The following is a 27,715-nucleotide window of genomic DNA, read 5'->3' on the forward strand; positions in this document are numbered from 1 at the left end:
CAGAGAAGATGTTTGATGTATATGTATTCGGTTTATTCCAGGTCATCTTCATGCAAATTATGAAAATTTTAAAGAGCCTGCCTGTCTGCATAGGTTACTGTAGGTTAGATGCAAAAGGCACTCTGCACATAAATGAAGTCAATGGATACACGGAGAGCATTGGAGCAGTGTGTGATCCATATTAAGAACTATACAAGTATATGATTTGTTGTTGTATTTTATATGCTATGCTGAGGCAGAGGATGAAGGAACCCAGTATGAGCTACGTTGGGTGATCTTGATGTTGCTTCTGGGCTGCTAATTCTGTAATGCTGATTCTTAAAAACCTAAAATATGAACATGAACTACTTCCTGACAGTAGATGGAATCACATGTTTAATAATTCTGTTTTTTTGTAAATCATCAAAGTTGATGACTATACTGTCTTACATGCAAAGTCAACTGATTGCAGAACAGGTGGTGACTTTTCTTTCCCCTTGCTGCATCTGTACACATTCTAAATTTTGATGATAAACATATACTAACATAAATAAATAACCCAACAAAAATAATGAAAGATTATTTTGTTCAAAAAGAAGCATAAATATGAATTCTAATGCATTTTCATGTCATATATATTGTGTTGTAGTGATGAGAGATAAAAATGAGTCAGACATCAGAAAAGTATGTCTTGATCATTAAATTTTGCTTCATACAGAAACTGGAACAGAAGGCTGTATCTGGATAAAGAAAAAAATTTGGATGTTTCAGATAAGACAAAAAAAGATTCAGAGATACCTTAAAAGGTGGAAATGAAGAAAGACAAATAAATGGGTTAAAGTAAAGTGAATTTTAGGTGCTTACCAACCTATAATCCAAGCTATACAGGAAGTAGAGATAGGAATGTTATGGTTTGAGGCCAGCATAGACAAAAATAAGCTGGGTATGGTGGTTCATAATCCAAGCTATGCAGAAGACAGAGGCAAGAGGATCATGGTATGAGGCTAACCCAAAACAAAAGTGCATAATCCTATCTGAAAAATAAACCAGAGTACTTGCCTAGAAAACATAAGGCCCTTAGTTCAAAACTCTACTACTTGCATTGACAATGGACACTACCCTAGGTTTCCTCTGCCAGGCAAAGTTCCTGGTGCTTCAGATAGATTGGCCCATTTCGTGTCTCAACAATCACTGGAAACAGACATCTGGGACTGTCCTATTACCTGAGATCCTACAGTTGTTCTCAAAGTTGCCACAAAATAAATGGAGATTTCTTACTCCCATTTTGGGCATTTGGATCTTGAATTCTGAGTCATACTGTTCCAGAAGCCCTCATGGGTTAACAATTTTCACCACTAGACTCTAGTCAGGAAGGTAAATGGTTGATCTGGGTTCATTCTTAATCCCAATATGAGTATTTCTGATATAGCATCCCTACCGGCTCCTATAGTAACCCACTCTGCAAGGGGATATGGGATTCAAGAGCCTAGGAGATCGGAACTGGAGGTTCAGAAGTAACCAAAACTCTGCAATGAGTGAAAAGAGATCAAGAGCAATAAGGACAGAGCTACAGAGAAACTCAAAAAATTTAAATAGGCAAAAAGAAAAGGGGAGGTCCATGTGAAAGAGAAGTGGTAGCCAAAGATAGAGGAAAGCCTGAAATATGTGGTATCACGGGAAAGAAAGGAATGGGGATGGGACGGTTAACAGTGTTTAGTAGTTCAAGGAGGACAAGGTAAATGAGGACTGTGGGTCCACGAAGTTTAACTACAAGGAAGTGTCCATCTCCTGGGCATCCGCTATGCCCATTAAACCTAAACAGAGGGAGAGTATCCCAACTGAAAACACTAGGGGTTCATCTTTTTCGAATCTTTTTTTTTTGATAATCTGAATATCACTACTCTAGTAAGATTTGTAACATTGTTATCCAGTCTAAGTGATCCTACTCCTAATGTTAACTCATACTCTGCTTGGGGTAAGCAAAAACTCCCAAATCTTCTGAATGTGAATGTTTATCAAACTATTTGTACATGCAACAGGCTTAAGTAAACAGTCCTTTTCTTTTTCTTTTCTTTTTCTCCTGTCCTGGTGCTTGAACTCAGGACCCCTTTGGTATCCTTGAGCTTCTTTTGCTTCAAGTTAGTGCTCTATCACTTGAGCCACAGCTCTACTTCCAGCATTTTTGGTAGTTAATTGGAGATAAGAGTTTCAGGGTCTTTCCTGCCCCAGCTGGCTTTTAACCACAATTCTCAGATGTCAGCCTCCTGAGTAACTATAATTACGGGAAGGAGCCTCTGGTGCTCAGCAAGCAAACAGGCTTTTAAACTCGAGTGAAGGACTTTGGTTCATTCTGTTAGTTCCAGGATACTTCTACATATATTGGTCTTTGAATGGTTAGCTATTATATTAGAAATACCAGAATTAATAAGAATGTCTGTTTGCATTCAACAAAAATCATCTATGTAAGAGATTATTAAATATCCCTAATTACCCTGAAAGAGATGAGTAAGCATAATCATAGTTATTTTATCATTCTGGCATATTTAACAAACACCTCTGATATGGTAACACAATTACTGGAGAAACAGCTGTTTGTTAAACTGTTATGTAGAAAATAGTAATGTATGGACAGATATGTAGCTTTCTTCCCCCCCCTCTCTCTCTCTCCCTCTCTCCCTCTCTCTCCCTCTCTCTCTCTCTCTCTCTCTCTCTCTCTTTTGGTGCCAGTCCTGGGGCTTGAACTCAAGGCCTGGGTGCTGTCCCTGAGCTTTTTTCCTCAAAGCTAGTGCTATCCCACTTGAGCCATAGCTCTACTTCTAGCTTTTTTGATAGTTAATCGAAGAAAAGTAAGAGTCTCATAGACTTTCTTGCCTGGGCTGGCTTCGAACTGAGATCCTCAGATCTCAGCCTCCTGAGTAGCTACCAGCATCTGGCTCTCATAACTTTTTTTTATTTCTAATTATTGGTTGACATTAATATAGCTACAAGATTACCCCATATATCAGAATTATGGCAATATTACCTCTTCAGAATTAAATAATGAACTTGGAAATAGGCAATCAGGCCTCTGAGAAACAAAACAGTTCCTTAGCTCATGTGAGTTCCTTCAAAGAAGGGTCTAGCCATTGCCATTGCTTAGTTTGTGCCTCATATAAAAGGAAATACTTATATTTTAAGAAGCATATTTACTTTTTCTAGAATTCCTAATAATTAATCATTCCATAGCTTGATTTATAGTGGTTTAAAGTTTACTGTGATTGGGAATAAAACCTAGATAGCTTTTGGAATCTATATGTTCCTTCTTACGTTTATTTAGCTTATGAAATTGAGAAGAGTGGCTCCATGTATTTGAAACATTTCTATCATAGTATTAGAATTTAAATGTTTCTAGATTTACTAAAGTCTTAGGCTATGGTGGATCATTGATTCTCTTTAGAATTTGTTTGTAAGGACAAGCCTTTGGTAAGATCATTCTGTGCCAGAATGACCTGCTCTCAATAGCTGTCCAGCTTCTCCTCCCAGAATTCTGCTCAGATTGTCCCTCCTAATCTCTCCCTCAAGATGCTCTATGGCTCTCAGAATGTGTTGCTTCTTGAGTCTAAGCCTTGGTGCAGATCAGCTCTATGGGCTTTTGGGTTTTGAGGCTCAAGGTACTGTTTAAGTGCCAGTTCCCCCCCAAAAAAAAAACAAGACAGGATGCTGCAAATAAGACTGGCTCTGGTTCTTACTGAATTTCAGGCCTATTTTCTTTCAGTCCTGCTGGTTCTTGAAGATATAGCACCAAACATTTCAACATGTTTCTGACTTCTAGCTTGGGCTAAGTCTTACCAGTCTCTTAAGTCATCCTTTATTTAGATATTCACAAGGGCAAATATGCCCTCAGCTGAATGTGTTTTGAATTATGTAGTTGATTTTCATATCGAATAGACTATATTTTAAATTAAAGTTGAAGCTGTGCAGAAAGCTTCCTTGTAATTTTCTGTGTACTTGAGTCTGTCAACCTGCTGATGTAGTAAGTGAAACTAATCATTTGATTGGAGTATAGCATCATTTTATCTCTAAAACACTGGGAAGGCCATGCTCCATTACAAATGAATTAAATTAGGGAGAGCAAAATAAGAAGTAGAGATTGATTGTCAGTTGAGATGAGTATAAAACTGAAATATGGAGTCTTGGGGGAACTGACATGCTTTGCTGACTAGAGCTGCAGTTCTCTGAACACTGGATACAAACTAGGGTTATACAGGAAACACATGGGTGAGCACCTCAGATTTGGTTCTGACTGAGGTGTTGGTATTTTTTTAAGTTCCCCAAGTGGTTCTAACCTGCAGCCAGCTTGGATTTTTATGTAGCATCGCTACCAAACATTTGTCTACCAAGGATTGCTTAGTAGATAAAAAGCAGTAGGTAAATTACCACATGGCAAGCAAAAAAATGAGAAACCTTTATTTAAAAATTATTTTATGATCTTTGTGCAAAAGAGATTTTAATTCCATATGTCCACTTATGAGTATAATACATCCTGATTAGTATAACACCTTTCATCTTTTCCCACATTGAAAGGAACTTGGGAAGTTCTCAGAGGTTTATATTTCCTTCTTAATTTTGAAATAGAAAAGTTCTGAAACGTCAAGTTTTTCCTAACTTCTTTGGTAGCAAAAATCGAACCAAAAGTGAATATATCTGAAATCAAAACCTGAGACCTTTTCTAGTCTTTCATCATCCTATCTGGTATGCATAGTGCTATATTTTGTTACAGAAATATTCTTGTCTCTCACAGATTGGTGCCCCAAACTCAACTAGGGTCTGATATAGATAAGACTCTTTTCTGAAATGTGTAAAATTTTGAACTCTGAAATACATTTATTCCCCCATGAGGTTAAGAAAAGAATTAGGGTAACACTAAGGGAGCATTGTGATGGGAAAGGGTGATAGAATAATTTTCTCTCTTCCTATTAGATTAAGAACAACACATCTCTCATTAGCTAGGCTGTGGGTTAGTATCTACATTAGCTGAACACAGTGGCCAGTTTCAGAGTGTGGCTTTTGGTTCTCCTGTGCACTTTTCAGGCCTAAGCTAAGAGGAGAGTTCACTTAACACACATGGTACGATAAACAAAGTTTAAAGACACAAATAGGTACAGTAAAACAAGCAAACAAAACCATCACTGGCCCTTAAAAGACTTCAGCAAGTCAGCAGGAATTGAGAGGCTGCTTAGGTAGGTGGTTCTTGCTCTAATCTCTTAGGAGGTGGGCTGAGAATATGGTTCAGGACCTCATTCTTTGCATGCTCAGCTGCTGCTGAAGTGCCATGTTCCTTCTAGAAGGCTAACAGATCCTCATACGGAAAGGAATTCTAGAGCTAGGGGTATGGTAATTATTCCAGCAATGAGTAAATGAAAGAATAAAATAAATACTAGTCTCTAGTCTTGCCTTATGCAATTGCCCATGGCCTTAGCCTTTTAATAAATTTCACAATCATTTGAGACTAAGTTTTTCTGTTCTGACGGTTGCACCTGTCTTAGGCTCTTGGCAGGGGAATACCTTCTCTTCAAATGTCCTCAGTCCTCCCTCAGACAGCTTTTTCACTGCTCTGGATCCCTTTTGTATTCTCAAAGTACAGCTTCTGTCAACTTCTGGAAGGCAGAGAAGTCCTTGCTCTCAATAAGGTTGGGAAAAGACAGGTCCCTTCCTTGGAACAAGCAGGCTCAGGAGTCAAACATCAGTTGCAGAATTAAAAATGATTAATTATATGAACTCCCATTTGTTTAAGACATGAACGTGAGCTGAAACAATGCTATGTGAACACATAATAGGATTGTACCTAGTTTGTGTTTTGCTTGCTCAGCAGTTTCCCATTTGGAGGCATAACCTGCCTTTGGGGTTTCTGTCACAGGTCTTTTTCCTCTTGGAACAGGTACATGGAAAGTATTCTACATCCCACCCTCACTTCCACTGCAGAGATTTGCAGGAGGGAGCTAATATACGAATCTTGTTTTTTTGTGTGTGTGAAAAAAATAAACCTAGGCACTTTAGGACACTGGAGTTCTTTCTGCTCATCTCCCTTCTTCCTGGTTTCCAGAATGCTCTGTTTCCTCCCTCATTCCAGTCCTTCCCCTCCTCCCCCCCACCAAATCTTTGAAAATATACAGTGTGGAGAATATAATAGTTTCTTTTTCTCAGCCTTTGTATTTTCAGCCTTGTTTCTAGTTTGAGAAGGAAAACAGGCAACCCCATGAAAGGAATTCAGGAGTGGAAAGTAAAAGAGAAAGTACAAGAGAAAAAAAAGATTGGTTTTGGTCCTCTGTGATCACCTTATGATCACTATTTGTCTATGCTATTTTCATGTCTCTGAGCCACAGTAGGGTCTTCCCGGATATTTATTTCACAGAATGGGAAGCCACTCACAAGATTTTACTATTCTGACATACCTATGACATTGTGGTAGGATAGCAGTACCCAAATACCTGAAAATATTGCCATAAACCTTATAAACAACTCAAAATGTTAAATATGCAATGATGGATATTTTCATCTTTCTTGTATTTGAGTTCACATTAATGGATTTATCAAGGTTTCCTGTGGTTATTCCATTTCTCCCAGTCCTTTTTTCTCCTTAAGTCCTCTAAATGTAAGCTCCCAAGGTTGGAGAAAGAAGGATGATTGCTTTCTCCCCACTATGTTCTGAGAGAGTCTTCTGGCCTCAAGAATCAGGTACATCAACAGCATATACTTTGGAATGCATTCATAGCAGCTAGCCAGGCTACTTTCCTTATGGGTCACAGTGCTGAAAAGTGGTTCTGGTAGAGTCTCAGGGTACACATTGTTTTTGCCTTCCAGAAAATTAATGTAAATTAATTCAAATGGGAAATCCACAATTTAACCTTGAAATCCCATGTTCCCCCTTTAAAGTGTCATTACTGTAATATATTCAGCTGTGGGACCACCTCCCCCCGCCCCGCATATCCCCACCTTTACTATCTCTAAATATCCAGCACATACAGGTGCTACATATTTAGAACATAGAAGATGTGTTCTGACTGGAGGGTTGGGGGAGCTTGTTCACTATGGAACTTTTATTGATACCAAGCATAGATTTACCCAAAAACAGTCTTCATGTTACCTTTATTTCTGTTTTTTTTTGGTGTTTTTTGTTTTTGTTTTTGCTGGTCCTGGGATTTGAACTCAGTGTCTGGGGACTGTCTCTGAGCCTCTTTGTGCTCAAAGCTAGCACTCTACCAATTGAGCTACAGTGCCAGTTCCAGTTTTTTGATGGATAACTGGAGGTAAGACTCTTACTGCCTTTCCTGCCTAGGCAGGATTAGGAGCATCAGCTTCAGATTTCAGCTCCTGAGTAGTTAGGATTACAGGTGTGAGCCACCAGTGTCCGACTTTTTGTCTCTCCTTTTTAAAAAGTGTTCTTCTTTGTTAATGTTTTTAGTAAGGAATTAAGTATGCACAGTGGGAAAGGCAGATGTGCACCTAAAAATTAGGATGAGTAAGGGTTAAGTCACTTGGCATTTTGAAGTGCCTCTTATGTATTCCCTTTTCACCTGCCCTGTGGGTTGATGACACTTGATTTTATGTGGTGTTTTCTCCAAAATGGTTGTTGCTGTGTCTACCAGTTTTACACTGAGTGTTTGAGCATAAGCCTAATTAAGCAATTCTCTCAATATTTCAAGAATTTATATATTAACTGACATCTTTGAGGGGTAAAAATTATATTTAATGTTTTTGTTAGGGTATCATGTTTATTTTAATAACAATGAAGACATCTATTCTGAGTGACATACTTAACATTTTAAAACTATCTATCATATATACCAATATGCATATATTCTGGCCACTAACCTTTGAAAAAGTAATCAACATGGTTCACTTATATTTGGTCTGTAGTTTCTACATACAGGTTTTTATTTTATAACAGCAGTGGTGGCAGCAAACTTAAGCTTCAATGCAGCAGTTCCCAATTTGGGTTACATATCTTTTTTTGGGGGGGTCAGTTGTGGGGCTTGAACTTTGGGCTTGGGCGCTGTCCCTATGCTCTTCAGCTCAAGGTGAGCGCTCTACTGCTTGAGCCACAGCGCCACTTCCAGTTTTCTAGTGGTTTATAGGAGATATGAATCTCACAGACTTTCCTTCCCAGGCTGGCTTTGGACCATGATCCTCAGATATCAGCCTCCTGAGTAGCTAGGATTACAGGCATGAGCCACCAGCACCCAGCTTGGGTTGTATATCTTTAAGTATTGCATTGGTAGCTACATATATCTTCTTCTAATTTGATTTTTTCCCCTTGTATTTTATTAGGTGCAGAGAGAGCTAGCAGCTGTTATTGCTTTGAAAGCAAGGAAGTCTGGTGAGTATTCTTTGATGCAGCTCTAGGAAGATTATAATTCTTTAGGGATATTTCACATATTACCTGAAAGTGTACAGTTGAGTGGATCTCAGGATTCTTTGATGTAGAATGTGGGGAAGTATGACTGTTTACTTTTAAAAACACATATCCTACCATCCAAATAGCATATGATGTTTTGTGTACTTCTTAAAGGTAAAATATTACTACTTTCCTCTAATTTATTGTAGATTTTATGGAAAAGTATTTTAAATGTTTCTAGTCCACTGCAACATGAAAACAGATCTAATTAGATGACAAAAGAAAGTAATCCTCTTGCATTTGGTATCACCAATGGAGAACAATGAATATGATGATGATGATCTTTTTTAAGACTATTTTTTATCTCTAAGCAGTTTCTCCTAAAAATAATTTTGATTGTATAATGACATTCCAAAATAAGCATTTTTTACAGGATTGATTACATGACTCAGATTCCTCAAACCTATAGCATGTAATCTGTGGAAAGGGAAAGGGAACTTTTAAATAGATTTTGAAGGGGAAAAAGGCTTTGCTGAAATCCAATATAAAATGGAGACTCACTGAAGTAGAAAAATGCTTGCTGAGAGAGGAGAAATGTCAGAAGAAGTCATCTTGTGCTACTCTTCCTTCATCAGAGGGAGGAGGTTGGTGCTAAGTGAAATGAAAAACAGAAAGGAAGTATTTCTTCAATAATGTTAAACTAAAATAAGAGTTTTCCACCAGAGAGACTATGACAAGATCAGGGTGAAGACCAAGTTTGAAGAACTGATGGAACAGAAATGTCTAAAGCCATGTATTTTACATGTTCTTTGACTAGTTGGAAGCTATAAGACTTTTGTTTGTTACTTTTTAAATCAAACACGCCTTAGTGTAACCTAGCTTATTATAATACACATTCCTTTCTTTAGTGATGTGATTGATCAAGAGGACAGATGTTATAAAAGGATGGTAGAGAGAAGGATGTGAGAAATGGTGATTGATCATGGGTATTGACCAGCGAGGGCAGCATGAATATGTATCCCCTGGGAAGAACATTAGATTATGGATATTTGTAGAAGCAAAAGCCAAAATGAAGAAAGTAGATCAATACAAATATTTTAAGAGGAGTTGGATACAGTAGCTCAAGCCTGAATAGTACTAGATGCTTGGGAGCCAGAGATCAGGGAAGCCAACTGGGGCATGGAAGTTCAAGAGATTCTATCACAATCATTGTCTGGGTACAGTGACAAATGTCTGTTATCCCATCAATGAGGCAGGGGGTACGATGGCTGGGTGAAGTGGCATATGCCTGTCATCTTCAGTATACAGCACAGCACAACTAGGAGGCCCAGGTGTAAAGCAAGACTCTACCTTGAAAATAACCAAGGCCAAAGGATCTGGAGGTATAGATTGTTTGGTAGAGTGCTTGTCTTGCAAACAACAAGGCCTGGAGTATTTAATCCCCCATGCCACCAAAAAGGATGAAATAAAAAAAGAGTGACATTGATCAAGATTCATTGTATTCACATTCTACTTTGAACAAAAGATAAAATTATTTTTTAAAAGTGTTTTAGAATAAGGAAAGTCAGGGGCTGGATTAAACCAGAGTGGGATGGAAAGGCCTCTGACAGCACAGAGACTCAGCAAGGGAGTGAGCTCTGGGGAATTCAGATGAGAGCATTTGAACAGAGGCATTATGCCAATTGTGTTCAAGGACCACAGAAGTCTAAGAGCCACTGAAGGAAGAATAGTGAACAGGGCAGAAAGAGGGACCTTTCACTATGAAATTTGAACTTTGGGGAGGGAGATGGGAAGGGACGGGAAGGGGAAACAAAGGATGAGGCAACAATGCTTGATAAGAAATGTACTCATTACCTTGCCCATGTAATTGTAACCCCTCTGTACAGTATTTTCACAATAAAAGAAAAAAATAAATTTGAACTTTGTGGAAGTGAATTATGTTCCAAAGTGTATACTGTTGAATTAGCTGATTCTTGAGCCCTTAAAACTCAGGACTGTTATGTAGTAGAGAGAAAGCATTTGTCCCTTTCTCCAACATTGGGAATTTGGACTCTGGAAATGCTTCTGTTTGCAGTTAGAGGACTTAGGAGAAAAAAAGACTGGGAGAGATGGGTATGATAAGTAACCAGAGGAAAACCTTGATAAATATGTTCATGTGTTCACTTCTTTGCCAAATTTTGATCAGGCACCTGCTGCATGCGCTACACAGTGGGGCACAGAGGATAGGGAGCAAAGGCAAACTTGGTTTTTTATGCTTTGTGTGCATATGTGTGCTAGACCTGGGGCTTGAACTCAGGGCCTGAGTACTGTCCTTTAGCCGATTCATTCAAAACTGGTACTCTATCACTTGAGCCACACCTCTGCTTCTGGCTTTTTGGTGGTTAGTTGGAGATCAGAATTTCAAGGACTTTCCTATCCCGGAAGGCTTCAAACCACAATCCTTAAATATCAGCCTCCTGGGTAGCTAGGATTTCAAGAATGTGCCACTTATGCCTAGCCCTTTATATTTAAAATCACAGCATATATTTAATAAATATAAAAACGAGTCAGTCTGGAAAATGGGAAACTTACTATTGTGAATTTAGGAGGTGATAAAAAGGACGATTGTTAAGCACAGACTTATTTAGAATTCCAACTGCAGGATGGTAATTTCTATGGAAACTTCTGGTTGTTTAAAACTATATATTTTTAGGAAGATTATTTTTTAAAGGAAGATGGTAGGTTCTAGTTTTAAAAAAGTGTTAAAATGATAGCACGTCTGGAGCTTGACAAAGGAATTGATTACCTTAGTGTCTCAGGTCTTACAGTAAAACTGCTAATTAGGACTCAGGTGGTCATGCCAGATTTATGACTAGCCACCAAGGGTTATTAAAACAAGCATTAGTATAAAGAAAAAAGTTTTACTTTCAGCTCGCCATACAAACGAATGTAAAAACAACTGCCAATCAATATCAGCTCTATAAATGATTCAAAGCTGTAGCTTAGTAAAAAATCCATTTTGTTGTAATTTTCTAAGAGGCTATTAGAATGTGCCTTTTAACTATTTTCTAAGAGCGTACCTTTGTGGATGTGAAGAGCATTTAAGGCTTTGTAAAATTACAGAAATGAGCACAGGCAGCCTCACATTTCTTTCTCTTTGTTGACCACATATTCTACTGCTAACGTTAGCTCATTAGTGTCTTGCAAGATGTTTCTTCCCTTTTCTGGGGAATCTACAGCCAAAGCACATCAGCTCTCATGATGTTTAGATCCTGTGAAATTTCTGTTGTAGTGGGCTTCTATTTCTGGAAGCCAGAAATCTCCTATCAGTAAATCTCTCTGGCAGTGTTTAAAGTTCATGGTATCTGCTTAGCTCATAGCCACTTAAATGTTTTAAAACCTAAAGATCTTCTATATTAAAGTTTGGAAGGAAAAATGGTTTTGCCATTTAGATGTCTTTGTGACCCTAGCTAAGTGATTTCTATTTGTGTCCTGCAGGGCTGGGATAAAATCTGGTGAAATTAGCACTACCTTGTAGCTCTATTAATTACAGCAGTGTCTTTGTTCTTTTCCTTCATTTACCATAGTCAAAACCTTGGGACTGTCTTACTTAGGATTCTTGAAGGTGCACAAAATAAAGGAATAAGCTAAAATCCACAAGGGGAATTTAGTGGCTCAGAGAATGTGCAGCAGTAGTAAGAGAAGACCTCTGTGAAGATGGCCCCAGCAAAAGCATTAGTGAGGGATCTAGTTGGAAGAGGTAAAAGTCCCCTCTCCCAACACAGGGAGAATGACAGCAATGCTTGATAAGACATGTACTCATTATCTTGCCCATGTAATTGTAACCCCTCTGTACAATATGTTCACAAAAAATAAAAATAAAAAAGAGAATGTAGAGATTTACTCAAGGCTGGTGCTCTACCACTTGAGCCACAGCTCCACTTCCATCTTTTTGGTGGTTAATTGGAAATAAGAGTCTCACAGACTTTCTTTCCTGAGCTGGCTTTGAACCTTTATCCTTAGATCCTGAGTAGCTAGGATCACAGGCATGAGCTACTGGCACCTGGCGTGTTTTTTCTTTTTTTTTTAATTTTAAAAGAACATACTCTTTATCATCTTTGAGACCTATATTCAGATTTAAGCAGGCATTTGTAATGGATGAATGATTTCAACGCTACTTACTGTTGTTTTCCATGAGGTTGAATTTTGTGTAGAACTTAATCAATGTGAGAATTTTTGGTTACCTGTCCCATTTTTTCAGGTCAACTGCTAGTAACCATGACTGGCTACAAGTAACTCATTTTAGAAAACTTGCTTGTGGCCCTTCTCTTAAGTATTTGTGAGACCAGGAGAATCAGAGTGCTCTGACATGAGGCATTTATGAAGTCTAAGGTCTGACCCAATAGATACCTTATTTCTACTCAGACACATTGTAAAGAAGATACTCATGTTGCGTTGTCATAAGATAACAGTGATTGACTTTTTAAAATTAGACAATAAAATCTTCTCTTTGGGGCTATTAAGAGAGAAAATTTTTAGTATCTTTGGAATTCTTCCTACTTTCATGATCCTCTAAATTTTTATCTTTTTTCTAATTGATAGTCTTCTTTCACTGTAGTACTATTCCTTGGCTGTCCTGGAGTTTGAACTCAGGGCCTTATGATTGTTAGGCAAGTACTTTATCATTTGAGCCGTGTCTCCATCCTTTTTTGCTTTATTTATTTGCTTGTTTTGGTAGTTGCCATAACAAATATATATTTTTGTTAAATATAAGAAGTGTACATTTATATAATTTGTAGATCCTCAGGTTGTTGTACAAGGGGCTCACAATTTAACGTGTCTATTTATGTATACAGTGACTCTTGATCAAGTCACCTTTCAGCATGCTCTCCTTCCTACCTTCCCCTTCCCCACCAGTCACATCAAGTTCCTTACCTCCTTTTTTACACATGTACATTAAGTTTTAAGTGAAGTGTATTGCCATCCATCATTTCCTTTTCCCTTCATGACTTCCCTTCCAGTAAGACCTCCACAAATTTTTTTAAAAAGAATAAAAGTGGGGATATCTCAGTTTGAAATTTTAAAATGAAATATGCATACTATATTTAAAGCAATGGAAAATTACCAGTTTAATTATTTTTTATAAGGCTTCACATTTTTATCCAGGGCTAGCCTTGAACTAAGATCCTCCTACCCATGCTTTCTGTGTAGCTGGGATTATAGGCACTTATTACCATGCCTGCCCAGCTCCTTTAGCACTATTTTTTTACTTTATTTTGATCTTTTGTAGGCACATTGCTTGCGTTTAGAAGAACTCATGTTACAATGGGATTTTAGAATAGATATTGATCAAATTAAAGGCCAGCAAAGACAGACTCATTTGCTAGTAAAATTACTGCTGTCTCAAAATTGTGATGATGATTGTTGTTGTTGTTGTTGTGTGTGTGTGTATGTGTGTGTGTGTGTGTGTGTGTGTGTGCGTGCCAGTACTAGCTGAGGCTTTGAACTCAGGGCCGTATGTTCTTGTTTGGCTTTTTCCTCTCCAGACCACTTGAGCCACACTTCCACACTTCCATTTCTACATTTTGGCTGGTTAATTGGAGATTAGAGTCTCTTGCATTTGTCTTTCCAGGCTAGATTTGAACCAGAATTCTTAGATGTCAGTCTCTTGAGTAAGTAGAATTACAGATGTGAGCCATCTGCACCCATCTTGTGATTCTTTTTTTTTCTGGAAAAAAATGTAAATGTTCATAAAAGCTATAGTGAACTTCTCTTAAAAGATTGTATTCCCTCTAATCTGTTGATGCTCTAATTCTGAACGCAAATACTACTTTGTAACAGAAGTCTGTTGGTTGTATTTTAAGTTGGCAAAAGATTATGCTTATTTATTTATTTAGTACTGGTATTTTCAATCTCATCAATTTTCTCAAGACTTTCATGGCCTTCTTCAAAGGTATCACCTGTGTTCTCTCAGAATTGATTTTTCAGGCTGGGAAGGTGGCTCAGTGGTAGAGTGCTTGCCTTGCATGCATGAGGCCCTGTGTTCGATTCCAAAGTACCACATAAGCAGAAAAGGCCAGAAGTGGCACTGTGTCTCAAGTGGTAGAGTGCTAATCTTGAGCTGAAGAGCTCAGGGACAGTGTCCAAGCCCAGTTCTACGAAGTTTGTTTTTGTCCTTTCCCTTTTCTTGGCCTCCTCCTGGATGGTGCATTTGCCAGCAGCATCCAACACTCTCACTGTGATCCACACAGGCCTGGTGATCATCTCTTAACCCCATTGCATGTGTTCTTTAGTGTGTATCAACCAAGAGGAGAGCAGTGGCATGTTTTCCCCTTAAATAATCAGTAAAGCATTCTTGTCTTCCTGATTGAAGAGTGATTCAGGATTCTTCCTTCTTTTACAGAGAGCTTTTCCCCACACCATGCTGACTTTGAAAGTTTGTAAGCTCTCCTCCAGTAATTCTAACATTTCTAGAGATGGAGCTTATGTGCTTCTGTGCTGACAGATTTGTTCATTCACATCTGCTCTTTACCAGTGCACATTCCTACTGAGTAGTGATCAGTTCAATGGCCAAAGTGTTGTTGCAGCTTTCTTTATTATTTTTTAAATGACACAGAACAATAAAAAGAGTCTTGAAGTAGTAATTCTCAGTGCAGTGAAAAGTTACCAGGTATTTGAAAATGTAAAACTCTTACACTGAAGACAATAATAGCACCCATAGAACCCAAAAATAATTGAAAATGCATGCATCAAATGCTTTATAAATTTTCCTGACTTTCCCACTGAGATGCAAAGAAAATTGCCTTAAAGAAAAAAATTCCTGGGACACTGTCTTTTGTAATTAGAGCTATTAAGTCTAAGTAATAAATAACCATTCTGTGCCATAGTGTAAAATAAAATAGCCCCCTGTATCTGGTATCTTGTGAATTGTAAAAAGATCTTGGAGTACCAAGTAGAGGAAGGATTATACAGAATTAAGCAAATTAGAAAGCAAGGAATAATGATTTTCTTTTTCATCCTTCGGTGTAGTCATGACCATTAAGATTAGTGACTGAGCTGGGCACTGGTAGCTTACACCTGTAGTCCTAGTTATGAGATTTTTGGATTACAATTTGAAGCCAGCCCAAGCAGACAAATATGTGAGATTCTTATCTCCAGTTAGCTAGCAAAAACCTGGAAGTGGAAGTGTGGCTCGAATGGTAGAATGCTAGCTTTGAGCAGAAAAAGCCAAGCTTTTGGAGGGAGGCCTTGAGTCCAACCCCAGTACCAGCATGCGCGCACACACACACACACACACACACACACACACATGCACGCACGATAGTAAGTGAAACTGATTTGTCAATGAAATGAATAATTATAATCAAAAGAGAATGTATTCAAAGATGCTACATTGTAGAGAATGTCAGAGCATTTCATTGAGTATGTAATGTTTATTCATGTATAATATCTTCAGATAGTTGTACAAGAGGGTTTCAATGTAACATGTCCATTTACTTCTACAATGCATCGTGATCAGTCACCCCTTCCATCGCTCTCCACCCTCATCTACCATTCCCTCATTAGTCTCATCAAGTTTCCTGTTCATTGACTGTATTCACTCACCATTCTTCCCTTTCACCATCTCTTGCTAGCCACCCCTCCCAGGTCAAAACAGGTTTTGGCCTCCTGATATTTATTTATGTAAACTGTGATTGTTCAACACAATTATACCACGGAATAGTGTAACACTCAGTAGACAAAGGTAATAAAATCACTTTAAATGGGAGCTTGCTTCTATTATGGAGAATCAGATTTTAGGACGGAGACTGGACCCAGATAGTCCCTATCCCGGTAATGTGATGACTCATGGAACAGGTTGTTCTCTGGCTTTCTGTGATCCAGTACCATGATTTTATCTATTCAAATTCCTGTTTGTTATTGCCTATGTTTTATACACAAAGGTAAACCCTGAAGAACAGAGTGCTGCAGGTTAGGGCAGGGAGGTGGTTGGTTATAAGGCAGTGAGAGGCATTGAATCAAGTTTTCTAGCTGAAAACTAAGAAAGAGCTTCTAGCATTGCAGCTCCTGGGAACATGTTTTCTATAAGGCAGCTCGATGAGTATAATGAGAGTACCCTGTGCATAAATTCAATATTAGGTTTACACCCAAGGTCAAATGAAAGTTAATGACCATTTGCACACCAGAGATCTGCAACCCACATTTTTATTTCTTTCTCATAATGACAAAAAGGGAGAGCAATTTATATTTAAATTGATTTAAATTTCAAAGCATAAACACAGAGGTCTCTCCGGTCCCCCCTCCCCTCCCTTTTTTGTTAGTGAATGTCCTGGCACATTTCAACTTTCATAAAAAATTAAGTCCCATCACATTCCAGTTCCCCAGTGTCCTAGCTTTTTGTTGTCTGTTGAACTTTCCTGTTCTCCCCTGCTGGGTTAGTGACATCAAATCAGAACCCAGCAATGCAATCAGGGCCACTTTATTTAATGATTTAGGTTTTGCATTTGTTGAGCTAATTAGCTGATTGAAGCAACTAATGGGTGTCTTTAATACACTGTTGACTGGGCAGCCTCTCCCTGCAGTCTGCCAGCTCCTTTGTTCTCAGTCCTCTGGGGAGGCGGGGGCTGCTTCCCAGATGAACACATGATATATGGCACCCAGCATTTGGAGGCAGGACCTCAGAGGTCATTATACTAATTACCAGGTACCCCCAAACAGTCCGTGCATCCACTTAAAATTCTGTATCTGACTAATTTTGTGCCTATAAACAAAGGCTTACATTTTGGATGTCTTACGGATATTTGGACTGGGGCGGAAATGGAGATTGTCCATAATTCACTTTTAGAATTTGTAATTCTCCTCACTACTTCTCTGTGTGTCCCTTTGGTACCAAGTAAAAGCAATCTGTAGATGTGTTAAAATATTGAATATAAAAATATTTAAGGGAATATTAGGACGCAATCACATAATTAAAAGGAAAACTGTATTAATGGCTAAAATTGTCTCTGTTAGGTACTAAAATATTCCTTAAGAAGAATTATTATTCTGTGCTCTGTTTATAAAGTTATTCAATTCTTCAATCCAGTAAATTTAGTAGTCTCCACCAAAATCCAGGAGTTTGGGGAGTGCAGTCAGGAAATGGGACTCCTACACTGCTTACATTACCCTTGATGGGTCATCCTCAGTCCCAGTGGCCTTTCTTTGTAAAAGGAGGAGGTAGGTTTGGTTGATGACTGGAGAGCCAAGTTTGTTCTGAAGGCCATATCCGAAGCACCAAGTCCTAGGAGGTCCCCTCTGTCAATACCATAGTGCTATCTCGTCCAAACAAACATAGGAATCATAATTGCAGGTAATATAATTTCCTTTCCCAGCTTATTTATTTCGACTTTTTTCCTTGGGGAAAATCAACTGAAGCCTTTCTCTTTCTTACTCCTTCCCCCTGCTACCACCCCACCTCCACTCCCAGATGGTTTGCTGTCATTTATATTGGCAAGTAAGAGCCATCAAGGGAAATCTTTGTCCAGGCCCTATGACCCAGCTATTGTCCCTCACTCATCACATTAAAAGTCTAATTGTATAAAGAGCCATGAAAATGGATCTGCTCTCAGTAACACTGAAAATGACATGAACACAAGGTGCGACTGAGTAAACGGTGCTTCATAGCATCGTCTCCCAGAAATATCCCAGGAGAAGTAATACTTATGGTGAAAGTGAAATGTATTTCATGTGTTTTTACTTTTGCTTTTCTGTTTAGTACCAGTACAGAAGCTTGAACTCAAGGTTAGTTTTTTCATTCAAGTTTGGAGCTCTACCACTTGAGCCACAGTTCCATGTCTAGCTTTTGGCTGGTTGATTGAAGGGTCTCAAGGATTTTTCTGCCTGGGCCTACTCAAAATTTGATCCTCAGATCTCAACCTCTTGACTAGCTATGATTTACAGGTGTGAGCCTCTAGCACTTGGCTTATTCTGGCTTAATATGGATTGATGGATGGATGGATGGATAGACAGACAGACAGACAGCAGACAGACTTACAGTCTTTCAGTAGGTTTTAAGACATGTCTTTTAACACTGCCATCCAGTCTTTGGGATCTGTTTGGGGATGAGATTGGTGATAGATGTTTCCCCCTAGAACCAGTAAAGGCTTGTGTTATACAATTTTACCTTAAGCAGTGCATTCAGTGGTTTTGTTTGGAGATATGGAAACATGGATAAATACCTTATAAAATCATCCTATACCTCTTTCCTATGGGCTGCATCAAAGTTCCTCCTAGATCAAGCTGGGCAGTGGTGACTCACACCTGTAATCCTAGCAACTCAGAAGGCTGAGACTGAGGATCACTGTTCAAAGCCAGACCAGGCAGCAAAGTTGGTGAGACTCTTATCTCTAATTAATCACCAGAAAACTGGAAGTAGTGCTGTAGCTCAAGTGGTAGAGTGCTGGCCTTGAGATGAAGAGCTCAGGGACAGCGCCCAGGCCAAGAGTTCAAGCCCCATGACTGACAAAAAAAAAAAAAGTTCCTCCTAGATCAAACACAATTTTGCTTTTCTAAAGCAGTGGCCCTCAATTTGAGTTTGCATAGCAATTACCTGCAGCACTGTTAATGGTGCTAATTCCTGGTACCTGCCCCTAGGACTTTCATTTAAGTGAGGATTGAGGCCCTGGCATCTGGATTTTTAGTCAGCTTTTATTTAGCCCTAGGTAGCTTGGATGGGAGACATTGACAAATACATAGAAAAGTCTGTATGAGCTTCAGACTCAGGGAATGGTATTTGTTCGTCTAATGAATCAAGTATGGTTGGAAGAATTAAAATTATACTCAATAATTCTGCTATGAACTCATTAATTGGAGGATTATCTGACTAGGGCTTCACTACCTGAATAGAACCCCCCATGGGGATAAAATAATTGTAAGACTTCCATGACATTGGCAGTAAAAACTTAATGAAGAGAATTATTTCTAGCTTTTATGTGGTGGACAGTTAGGATAGGCATGTATTTTGACTACAGGTTCTATATGAAAATTTTTTTGGACCTGATTTGCACTGGTATTAGGAGAAATGGATTCTAGTCTGGTGTCACGTAGGTGCCCTTGAACAAAAGCCATGACTTTGTGTGCAGAAGTCACATCAGTAAAACTAAAGGTCTTGACTTTATTCTTTTGCCTGGAACTGGTTAACTTCTCTGTCTGGTAAAGAGCTATTAAAATCAATTAGGGAAGTTTATACTTCATCATGTTGTTTTCTGGTAGAAGAATGACAGGAAATTTTGAGATTAAGTTTAGAAAAGATGGCAGTTTGTAGATAGAGTGTCTATTTTCCTTCATTCTAGAGACCGTAGAGAGCAAAGCATCATATATATAAAGTGTTACCTTAGCTCTTTACTTTCTAATTTTCTTCATTTTGATCTTTAGTTTTATCTTGGTGTGTTTGAAAGGCTCATTTTCTATGTCCCAGGGAAGTTTTATAGAGCAAACTCAGATTTATTACTAACAGGAAGAAAGCAATTCTCTCTACCCAGTACAGGTGGAAGGAGGACTCAGAGAAAGTGGAGAAGTCAGTCATCCATGGCAGGAACCCATCTTGCTGATTGTGGAGAAGTGGAGGACTGTCTCAGCAGTCTCTGGTCTCCAGGGATGGGGTGTTCACCTGGACTGTCAGGCTTCTTGGGTGCTGAGGCAGCATATTTTGTGTGCTGACTCTGACTCCAAGCACCTTGGGCTTCCGGATTTGAGTCATTACTGAAACTGACCAAAGAATTACAATTTCACATTATTTGTACCAAAATCTGAGTTATTGAAGTTGCTTTTTATAGCATTAGGTTTACATAAGTCAACTGATTGTGTGGTCAATCTTGTAATCAAATGAACAGTCTCAGTCTATGACTTTGTCAGCATTCAAAATAACAGACTTAGCTGGGCGCCGGTGGCTCACACCTATAATCCTAGCTACTCAGGAGACTGAGATCTGAGGATCATGGTTCAAAGCCAGCCTGGGCACTGACTTTCCTAAGTCAGTGAGACTCTTATCTCCAATAAACCACTAGAAAACCAGAAGTAGGCTGTGGCTCAAGCAGTAGAGCACTTGCTTTGAGCTGAAGAGCTGAGGGACAGTGCCTACGCCCAGAGTTTAAGCCCCACAACCAACAAAAAACAAAAACAAAAAAGACTTATTTGAGAGGAAATATGACTCAGTGCTTTTGACCTGGATTTGAAAAATATTCACAGTAGACTTTGTGAGTGCATGCACCTACACGTGTGTGTGTGTGTGTGTGTGTGTGTGTGTGCTTGTGCACATACACAAGTGCACACTGGTACTATAACTTAAACTCAGGGCCTGGGCATTGTTCCTGAGCTTTTTTGCTCCAGGCTGGTACTCTACCACTTGAGCTACAGCTCCACTTCTGGCTTTGTGGGTAGTTTATTAGAAATAAAAGTCTCATAGACTTTCCTGCCCTGGCTGGCTTCAAACCGTGATCCTCAGATCTCAGCTTCCTGAGTAGCTAGGATTATAGGCATGAGCCATCAGCAGCTGGTGGGGCATACAAAACATCTACATGCAAAAGAATGGAATAGGAACCTTAGATCATCATATATTCAAAACAACTCAAAATGGATGGATGCAAGAATTTGAACTACTGAGAGAAAACACAAGGAAAGGTCGGCAATGACTTTTTATTAGTGTAGCCATAAAAGCTCAAGAAAAGTAGCAATAGACAACTGAGATTTCATCATCTAAAAAGCTTCTGCACATCAAAGAAATCATTCATAGCAAAGAAGTAAAGTACATAATGGGAGAAAATATTTACGGTTGTATGTATGATGGAAGTGGTTAATATCCAAAATATATAAAGGCATCAAAATGACCCAGTAGTGAGGAAGAAACTTAATGAAAAATGAGCAAATAGACATTTCTCTATTTCTCAAAGCCTTACAGATATCCAGAAGGCATATGAAAAAAATAATCACAAAATAAAACTACAATAAGTTATCACCTGCTACCTGTTAGAATGGTTATTATCAAAGAGATGAAAGGTAACAGTGTTAGTAAGAGTGTTGATAAAAGGGAACACTTGTGCCCTGCTGGTAGAATATATGTTAGTCCAGCCAATTATAGAGAATAACATGGAAGTTTCTAAAAAATGTTAAAAATATTCACAAAGCAAATAAATACAGAGCAACCATAGGATACAGCATTCTCATTACTGGAAAAATATCTAAAGGAAACTATGTCAGTCTGTTGAAGTGATAGCTTCACGGCCATGTTCATTGTGTTATTCACAATAGCCAAGATACCAAATCAACATAAGTGGCTGTGAGTGGATGAATGGATTAAAAAAATGTGGTATGTATATGCACAATAAGATACTATAATACTATACAACCCTTAAAAAGAAATACAGCCATTTATGATAGATGAATTTGGAGAACATTGTGCCAAACAAAATAAGCCAAGTGCAGAAAGATAAGTACTTCATGTTTTCACCTACATGTAGCAATTTTTTCAAAAATAAAGTCACATTTAAAGAAGCAGAAATTAGAATGATGGTTACTAGAGGCTTGGAAAGGGAGACTATGGGAATATCTTGACAAAATTGTATAAAGTTTTAGGCAAACAGAAGGAATAAGTTGTTATTTATAGTACAGCATAGTGATCATGGCTAATAGTGATACATTATGTATTTCAAAACTCTTAAAAGAACATTTGCTGACAGAACATTTGGTTATGCTAATTTGATACAGTCATTCCCCAGTATATATAAATATACAGTCTTCTGTCCATGTTGGGTCAGGGTCTACATTTGTGGATTCATCCAACTATGGATCAAAATGTTTTTTTCAAAAAAAATTCAGAAAGCAGACGAGACACGTGGCAGACTTCTGTTATCTGAGCTCTGTGGGAGGCAGAGGTAGAATCCAGACCTGATACTGGCCTGGGAAGAGCACAAGACTCCATCTGTAAAATAAACTAAAAGAACTGTGGGCAAGGCTCAAGTGCTATAGTGCCCCCCCACCCCGAGTTCATCACCAGTACTGCCAAGGAAAGGAAAAAAACAAAAAAGAAAGACTCCAAAAAGTTCCCAAAAACCTAAATTACCTACCACCATTCCACAGACCTGTGTCTCCTCGTCCCTGGTTCTCTCGCACATTCACATAGCTGTGATGGGTGATGGTTGTATCTGTACTGAACAGATCTTTCACACCCTGTCCTTATTCCTTAGACAAAGAAGTCTAATGACTATAGTATAAGGAATCTTGTGGTGACTTGAAGAATTCAGGACCCTGTGCTTGCTTGTATGGAAGTATGCCGTAATTTACATAAGGGCCTTGAGACCCTCAAGTTTTGGTATTCACTGGGGTTCCTAGAACCAGTCCCCTCTGATCCTAAGGTGTGACTATCTATAGTTAGTAATGTAAAATTATTCCCTACTATATGAATACCAAACTAGCACATTGTATCATAAAAATATGCAATTGTTACTAATTAACTTTTTAGGGGTGGGGAACAAGCCACTTTATGTGGAAGCCTGGAGGTAGGGAGGGATTGAAAAAGCACTTTGGACAATGAGCTCTGGTGTCTTTGACAGTTCAGGCTCTTCCTGGGCACATAGTCTCTTATTAATTTAAATTTTGAGTAAAAAAATAGTTGGGGTTGATAACCAGTGTGTATGTTTTTCTCCCCCTCAAATACATGACTTTGTTGTGAGCATCTCATGAGATTTTGTATTTTTTTTACAAACCATTAAAGTATGTTCACTAATTCTCAAAACTGGTGGTATAAAGAGCTCTTAGAATTATTCACTACCCTGACAGGGAGAGGGCAAGTGCTCTGTGCCCCTCACAGCCTGCTGCCTACCACCAAGGAGCAATATTTTAACTGCGTCTGAGTTGGATCTTTTTTGTTTCTGTGATGCTTGCTGGGGGAGTTTCTATCCCCTGTGTCGCACCACTCAGCTCCTGACAGGCAGGAGCTCAGAGTCCATAACAGTATCTGGTGGCTACAGTAAATCTGCAGATCAGACCAGTCCCTGTCTTTGCTGGGCCAGCGCTCTGGGTCTCCTGGCTGCCCCCACGCTGTACCGTATTGATCTTTCAGGAGCTTAAATACTGCTGCTTCCCTGCCACATGCTCTATCCAGCTGCTGCCTGTGGAGTGCAGTCCATGTTCTGCCTCCTGCCTCCCTGGATCCCATATGAGCATGCAAGAGCTTTAGAATGCTTCCCATCCTGGGAAAGAGTAGCTCAAGAAATATGAGCTCTGCACCTCAGTTGCCCCCAGCTGCATCCTGGTCACTGCTGGTTTCCTTGGAGTCTGCAGGTGCCACAAGAGGCTTGAAGGGTCAATTTGGTATTGCCATTAACTTCATGTCATGCCTGAATTTTATATGTAAACCAGCCTCCCTGTCCTTCTCATGTCCCATCACCCCGCTACCTGGTCTCATTGATTAGGCCTAAGCCCAGCTAGGATAGATGGAGTACAAGCCCTTAAAGCTCTTACCACCCCCTACCTCCAATCTCTGCTGCTCTTTTATCCTTTACTTCCCCATGGTCCACTGGAGGCAATGTGGAGACAGCCTTGAGCTTTCCAGCTCTGTGATTTTCTGACTTCCTCCTTCAGGAGAACAAACCTGTATATTTACAGTTAGTTCTTGATGTGAAGGGAGGTAACAGTTATATCTTTTCAAGCCTGTTGCCTTGCTGCCGAAAAACTTCTATCTTGGATGTTAGCAAATTCTATTTACATTTCTTATTTTCTCCGTGGTCCCATTGGCAGGTGGATGTGATTAGGAGAAAGGTCCCATCCAGAGATGAATTTTCAAGGAGAAAAGCACATTAACATGCTTTGTAATATCAAGCCACTGCCACTGCTTAAGTACAACCCATCCACTCTTCTTCCACACATCACTCATTGAGTAGTAGTATTAGCTACACATTCCTTTTACAGGCAGTGAAACTAAAGCATGGTCAGTTGCTATCACTTGACAGTCTCATACTAGAAATGCTGTCAGAATGGTGGTGTATTTTCCCTGTAATATATAATAGAACGAAATTCTTTCCAATTCTAGCAGGATAGATTTTGATGAGGGTCAGGGGACAAAAATGTTAGATCCACTTTTCTATACTCTTAAGCTGTCTCCTCCCTTTTGCTTATTTAGTAGTCCACATGGCTTATTTTCACAAACACAAGGACTTCCAGGAAATTCTTGCTGGCTCCTCTGTATAGTAGGAAGATCTAGTGGCCATGTTATTGACAATTGAGCATGGTTGGAGTGACATAAGGCTTTAAAATGTAGACTGTCTAACATAGAGCCAGTGGACCCTAGTTAAGTAACAGTTTCCCATATAGACAGTTCTGACCTGTTTTGCTTATGGTTTATAGTCTCAAGGGTAGAACTGTATCGCTGTGAAAAGAAAATTGAGAGATTCTGGTTCTCTCCTAGCTTGGTGGCTTCCTGTGCAGTGAAGCTAATGGCACAAGGCCTGCTGAGGAGCTAAATGACAGGGCATGGAGCTCATGGCTTTGTGCTGGCACAGTGAGGCTCAGAAATCATTTTTCTTTTGCTAGCTAAGTCTTTCAGAATTTAATTCCTAGGTGAAATTGTATAGAGTTGTGGAGTACGCCAGGTCTTTGTAAGTGAATCAACATTTGCTGTGTCTGAGATCCTTTGCAGCTCCCATCTTCCCTGGGATGATTATAGGAGATTGGCCTGAATCTATCCTCCCCAGAACATTTCCCTGAAAGGCACTTAAAAAGAAAAGAAAAACAAACACAAAACAAAACAAAAAACGAAGTATTCTGCCTCTTTAAAAAAATGTAGGAGAAAAACTGTCACTATTTTTAATTTTCTTTTTTGTTCATGAGATTCTATTTTATTTGTGTAATATACAAGCCATATTTTAATGAAAATAAATCTTTTTTCCTGATAAGCACAGCAGATTACCTTTTTGTTATGCTGGCCAATGAGGTAAATATTTAATGCTTTAAGGATCTTATTTGGGATGCCTTTTGCTCTAGTGATATTACCATTCTCTCTGTTGAATAACTTTCCCAATAAATTGGACTTATTAAATCTTACTCAAAACATGGCAAAAGCCTGTTAAGAGATGGAAGAGAAGGGAATTTGGAAGGTCACAAGAATGGAAGCAGAATCTTTTCTGCCTTAGGGCAGGACTAATCTTGCAGTCAGCCAGACAGCAGGAGCAGCCCAGAGCCTTGGTCTCAGTGCTGGAACCTCCAGCCAAGCACTGGAGCTTGGCAGCTCCTTCTCATTTCTGTCTCCTTAATACAAATTTCTGATCTTGTGAGTGAATTTGGTTTCTAACACACTCACTTCCCAATGGAAGTAAAAGCACAGAATTGCTTTCATGGAGCAACCATTTATTATCGATTCTGTGAATCCCTGGGTTGTATCCATAGGGAAGTTTGGGGATAAGAACTGGGTAAGAACACTTTGAAATGCATAAAGTCATTACCAACTCTAACTGAAGTCCTAGTAGGAAATTCAAGTCAGTTCTTGTTTAGTCGTTGGCAGTAAATCTCTTGCTGTTAAATCCGGCAGTCTCCAGCTCAGTTGATAGGACAAACAGGTTGAGGCAGAGTGCAAATTGTTGGATAGAGATGCCTTGGGCCCTGGACCATACTGACAAGAGGCCCAGTAGCTCTGGACAGGCCAGACTGTAACACCACGTGGAGTGATGGGGTGGTGCATATCGATCCTTAGTTTTCAGATTTACACACATCAGAACAAAATGCGGTGATGAGATAAAGGGTGGCACTGCTTCTCTTCTTTCCAAGGACTAGATGAGATTTGAGGCTTTGGAAGCACCTATTTTCCTATGTTGGTACCTGCACCCTCTCCACTCCATGTCCTCCTCCACATTTCTCTCCAAACTTGCTGCCCTGCCTGCTCAGGGAAGCACCCTTCATTGTTGAATGTGCATAGCATACTGTTGAGGGATCTTCTAAAATAAATATTGTGACCCCTCTCCAGGATGGTACAAAAACCAGCTAATTGTTTACATAAAAGGGAACTGGTTCTGCCTCCTGTGGTCTGGAAACACTGCAGTTGTTTTCCTAACATTTGTATGTCCACATCCCACAGGACACACGAAAGCTCCTGACCGAGTGCACACCTCCTCCACACTTGGGAAAAATGCTAGTTATGATGCAGTTTTATTTCATTTTCCCTACTTGCTCATTATATTCTATTTATATTTCATTAAGAAGAAATCCCTGTCAAGATCCCTTATGAATAAATGCTGGGTTAAGGTGCTATATGCCTGTAATCCCAGTAGTTGGGAGAATAAGACAGGAGGATCTCAAATTCAAGGCCAGAGTGTGCTACATTAGCAAGATCCTGTATGAACAACATAACATAAAACAAACAACAAAAATAGAGGAAAAGAAAAGAAAGGGATGGAGTGAAGAGGGAATGAGGAAGGAGGAAAGGGATCCAAATGAACGAATTGTCTACCTCCTTGACTGAGGCAGAGGTGAACACCCACAGATGCACACATTCATATGGAGCTTGGGGCTGATTTTTAAGAGTGATCCCAACTATAGTGACAGTCAGTGTGTGTGTGTGTGTGTGTGTGTGTGTGTGTGTGTTATTCCAAAACCAACCAGCAGAAATTAAGCATCACTTTGGAAAGATAAGAGTTTGGCTCTGTGTGTGTGTGTGTGTGTGTGTGTGTGTGTGTGTAACTGAGGTGGGGGGAAAATATCGGAGTGTGCCAGTGGTAGGACTTGAACTCAGGGCCTGACTTCTGTACCTTAGCTCTTGCACTCAAAGCTGGTACTCTACCACTTGAGCCATAGGTCCACTTCCATCTTTTGGGTGGTTAATCACAGATTAACCTGTCTGGACTGGCTTTGAACCATGATCCTCAGATCTCAGTCTCCTAAGTAGCTAGGATTACACATGAGCCACCAGTGCCCAGCTGAGTTCCAGTATTGTTTAAGTAGTATTAGAGTTACTGGAAGAGTTTTTTGTATGTCCTAGTAAGTTAGAGTAAGAGAAAGCCTTGTTTCCAAGGCAACACAGTGCTATCAAGGCAAGCCCGAGGATTCTTGGAGAATGCCAGCAGTTGCTCATCTTAAATCCCTGTTGTCTCATTTTCAAATGAGTGGCACTTAAACTAGGTACTCTTAAGTGAATTAGTGCTAATTAATTCACATATACTGTTAGTTCTTTTGTGGGCTCTAATGTTCCCTGTTCAGAGTACATGTCCTGCATGATGTGTTTTTGTTATGGTAAGTTCTTTTCAAAGGCCATTTTTTGCTTTTACATTCTGTGAGTAGAGAGATAAGGAATAGTTTGTGTTGGCAGAGAGTGAGGTCCAAGCCTCCCTGGTCCTAGAATCTGTCATTCCTGTGTACGTGTTC

At 39.3% G+C, this 27,715-nt stretch overlaps 1 protein-coding gene across 1 annotated transcript in view; it reads left to right on the plus strand.

The window, feature by feature from the left end:
* Rapgef5 (Rap guanine nucleotide exchange factor (GEF) 5) overlaps positions 1–27,715 on the plus strand; it is a 188,198-nt gene that overhangs the window by 36,407 nt on the left and 124,076 nt on the right. Inside the window, exon 5 of the mRNA XM_013024051.1 lies at positions 8,287–8,335. Within this exon, the coding sequence (XP_012879505.1) occupies positions 8,287–8,335 (49 nt within the window). The remainder of the gene's footprint in view (positions 1–8,286; positions 8,336–27,715) is intronic.

The sequence above is a fragment of the Dipodomys ordii genome, unplaced genomic scaffold (genome assembly GCF_000151885.1).
Source record: "Dipodomys ordii isolate 6190 unplaced genomic scaffold, Dord_2.0 Scaffold72, whole genome shotgun sequence".
Lineage (NCBI taxonomy): Eukaryota > Metazoa > Chordata > Mammalia > Rodentia > Heteromyidae > Dipodomys > Dipodomys ordii.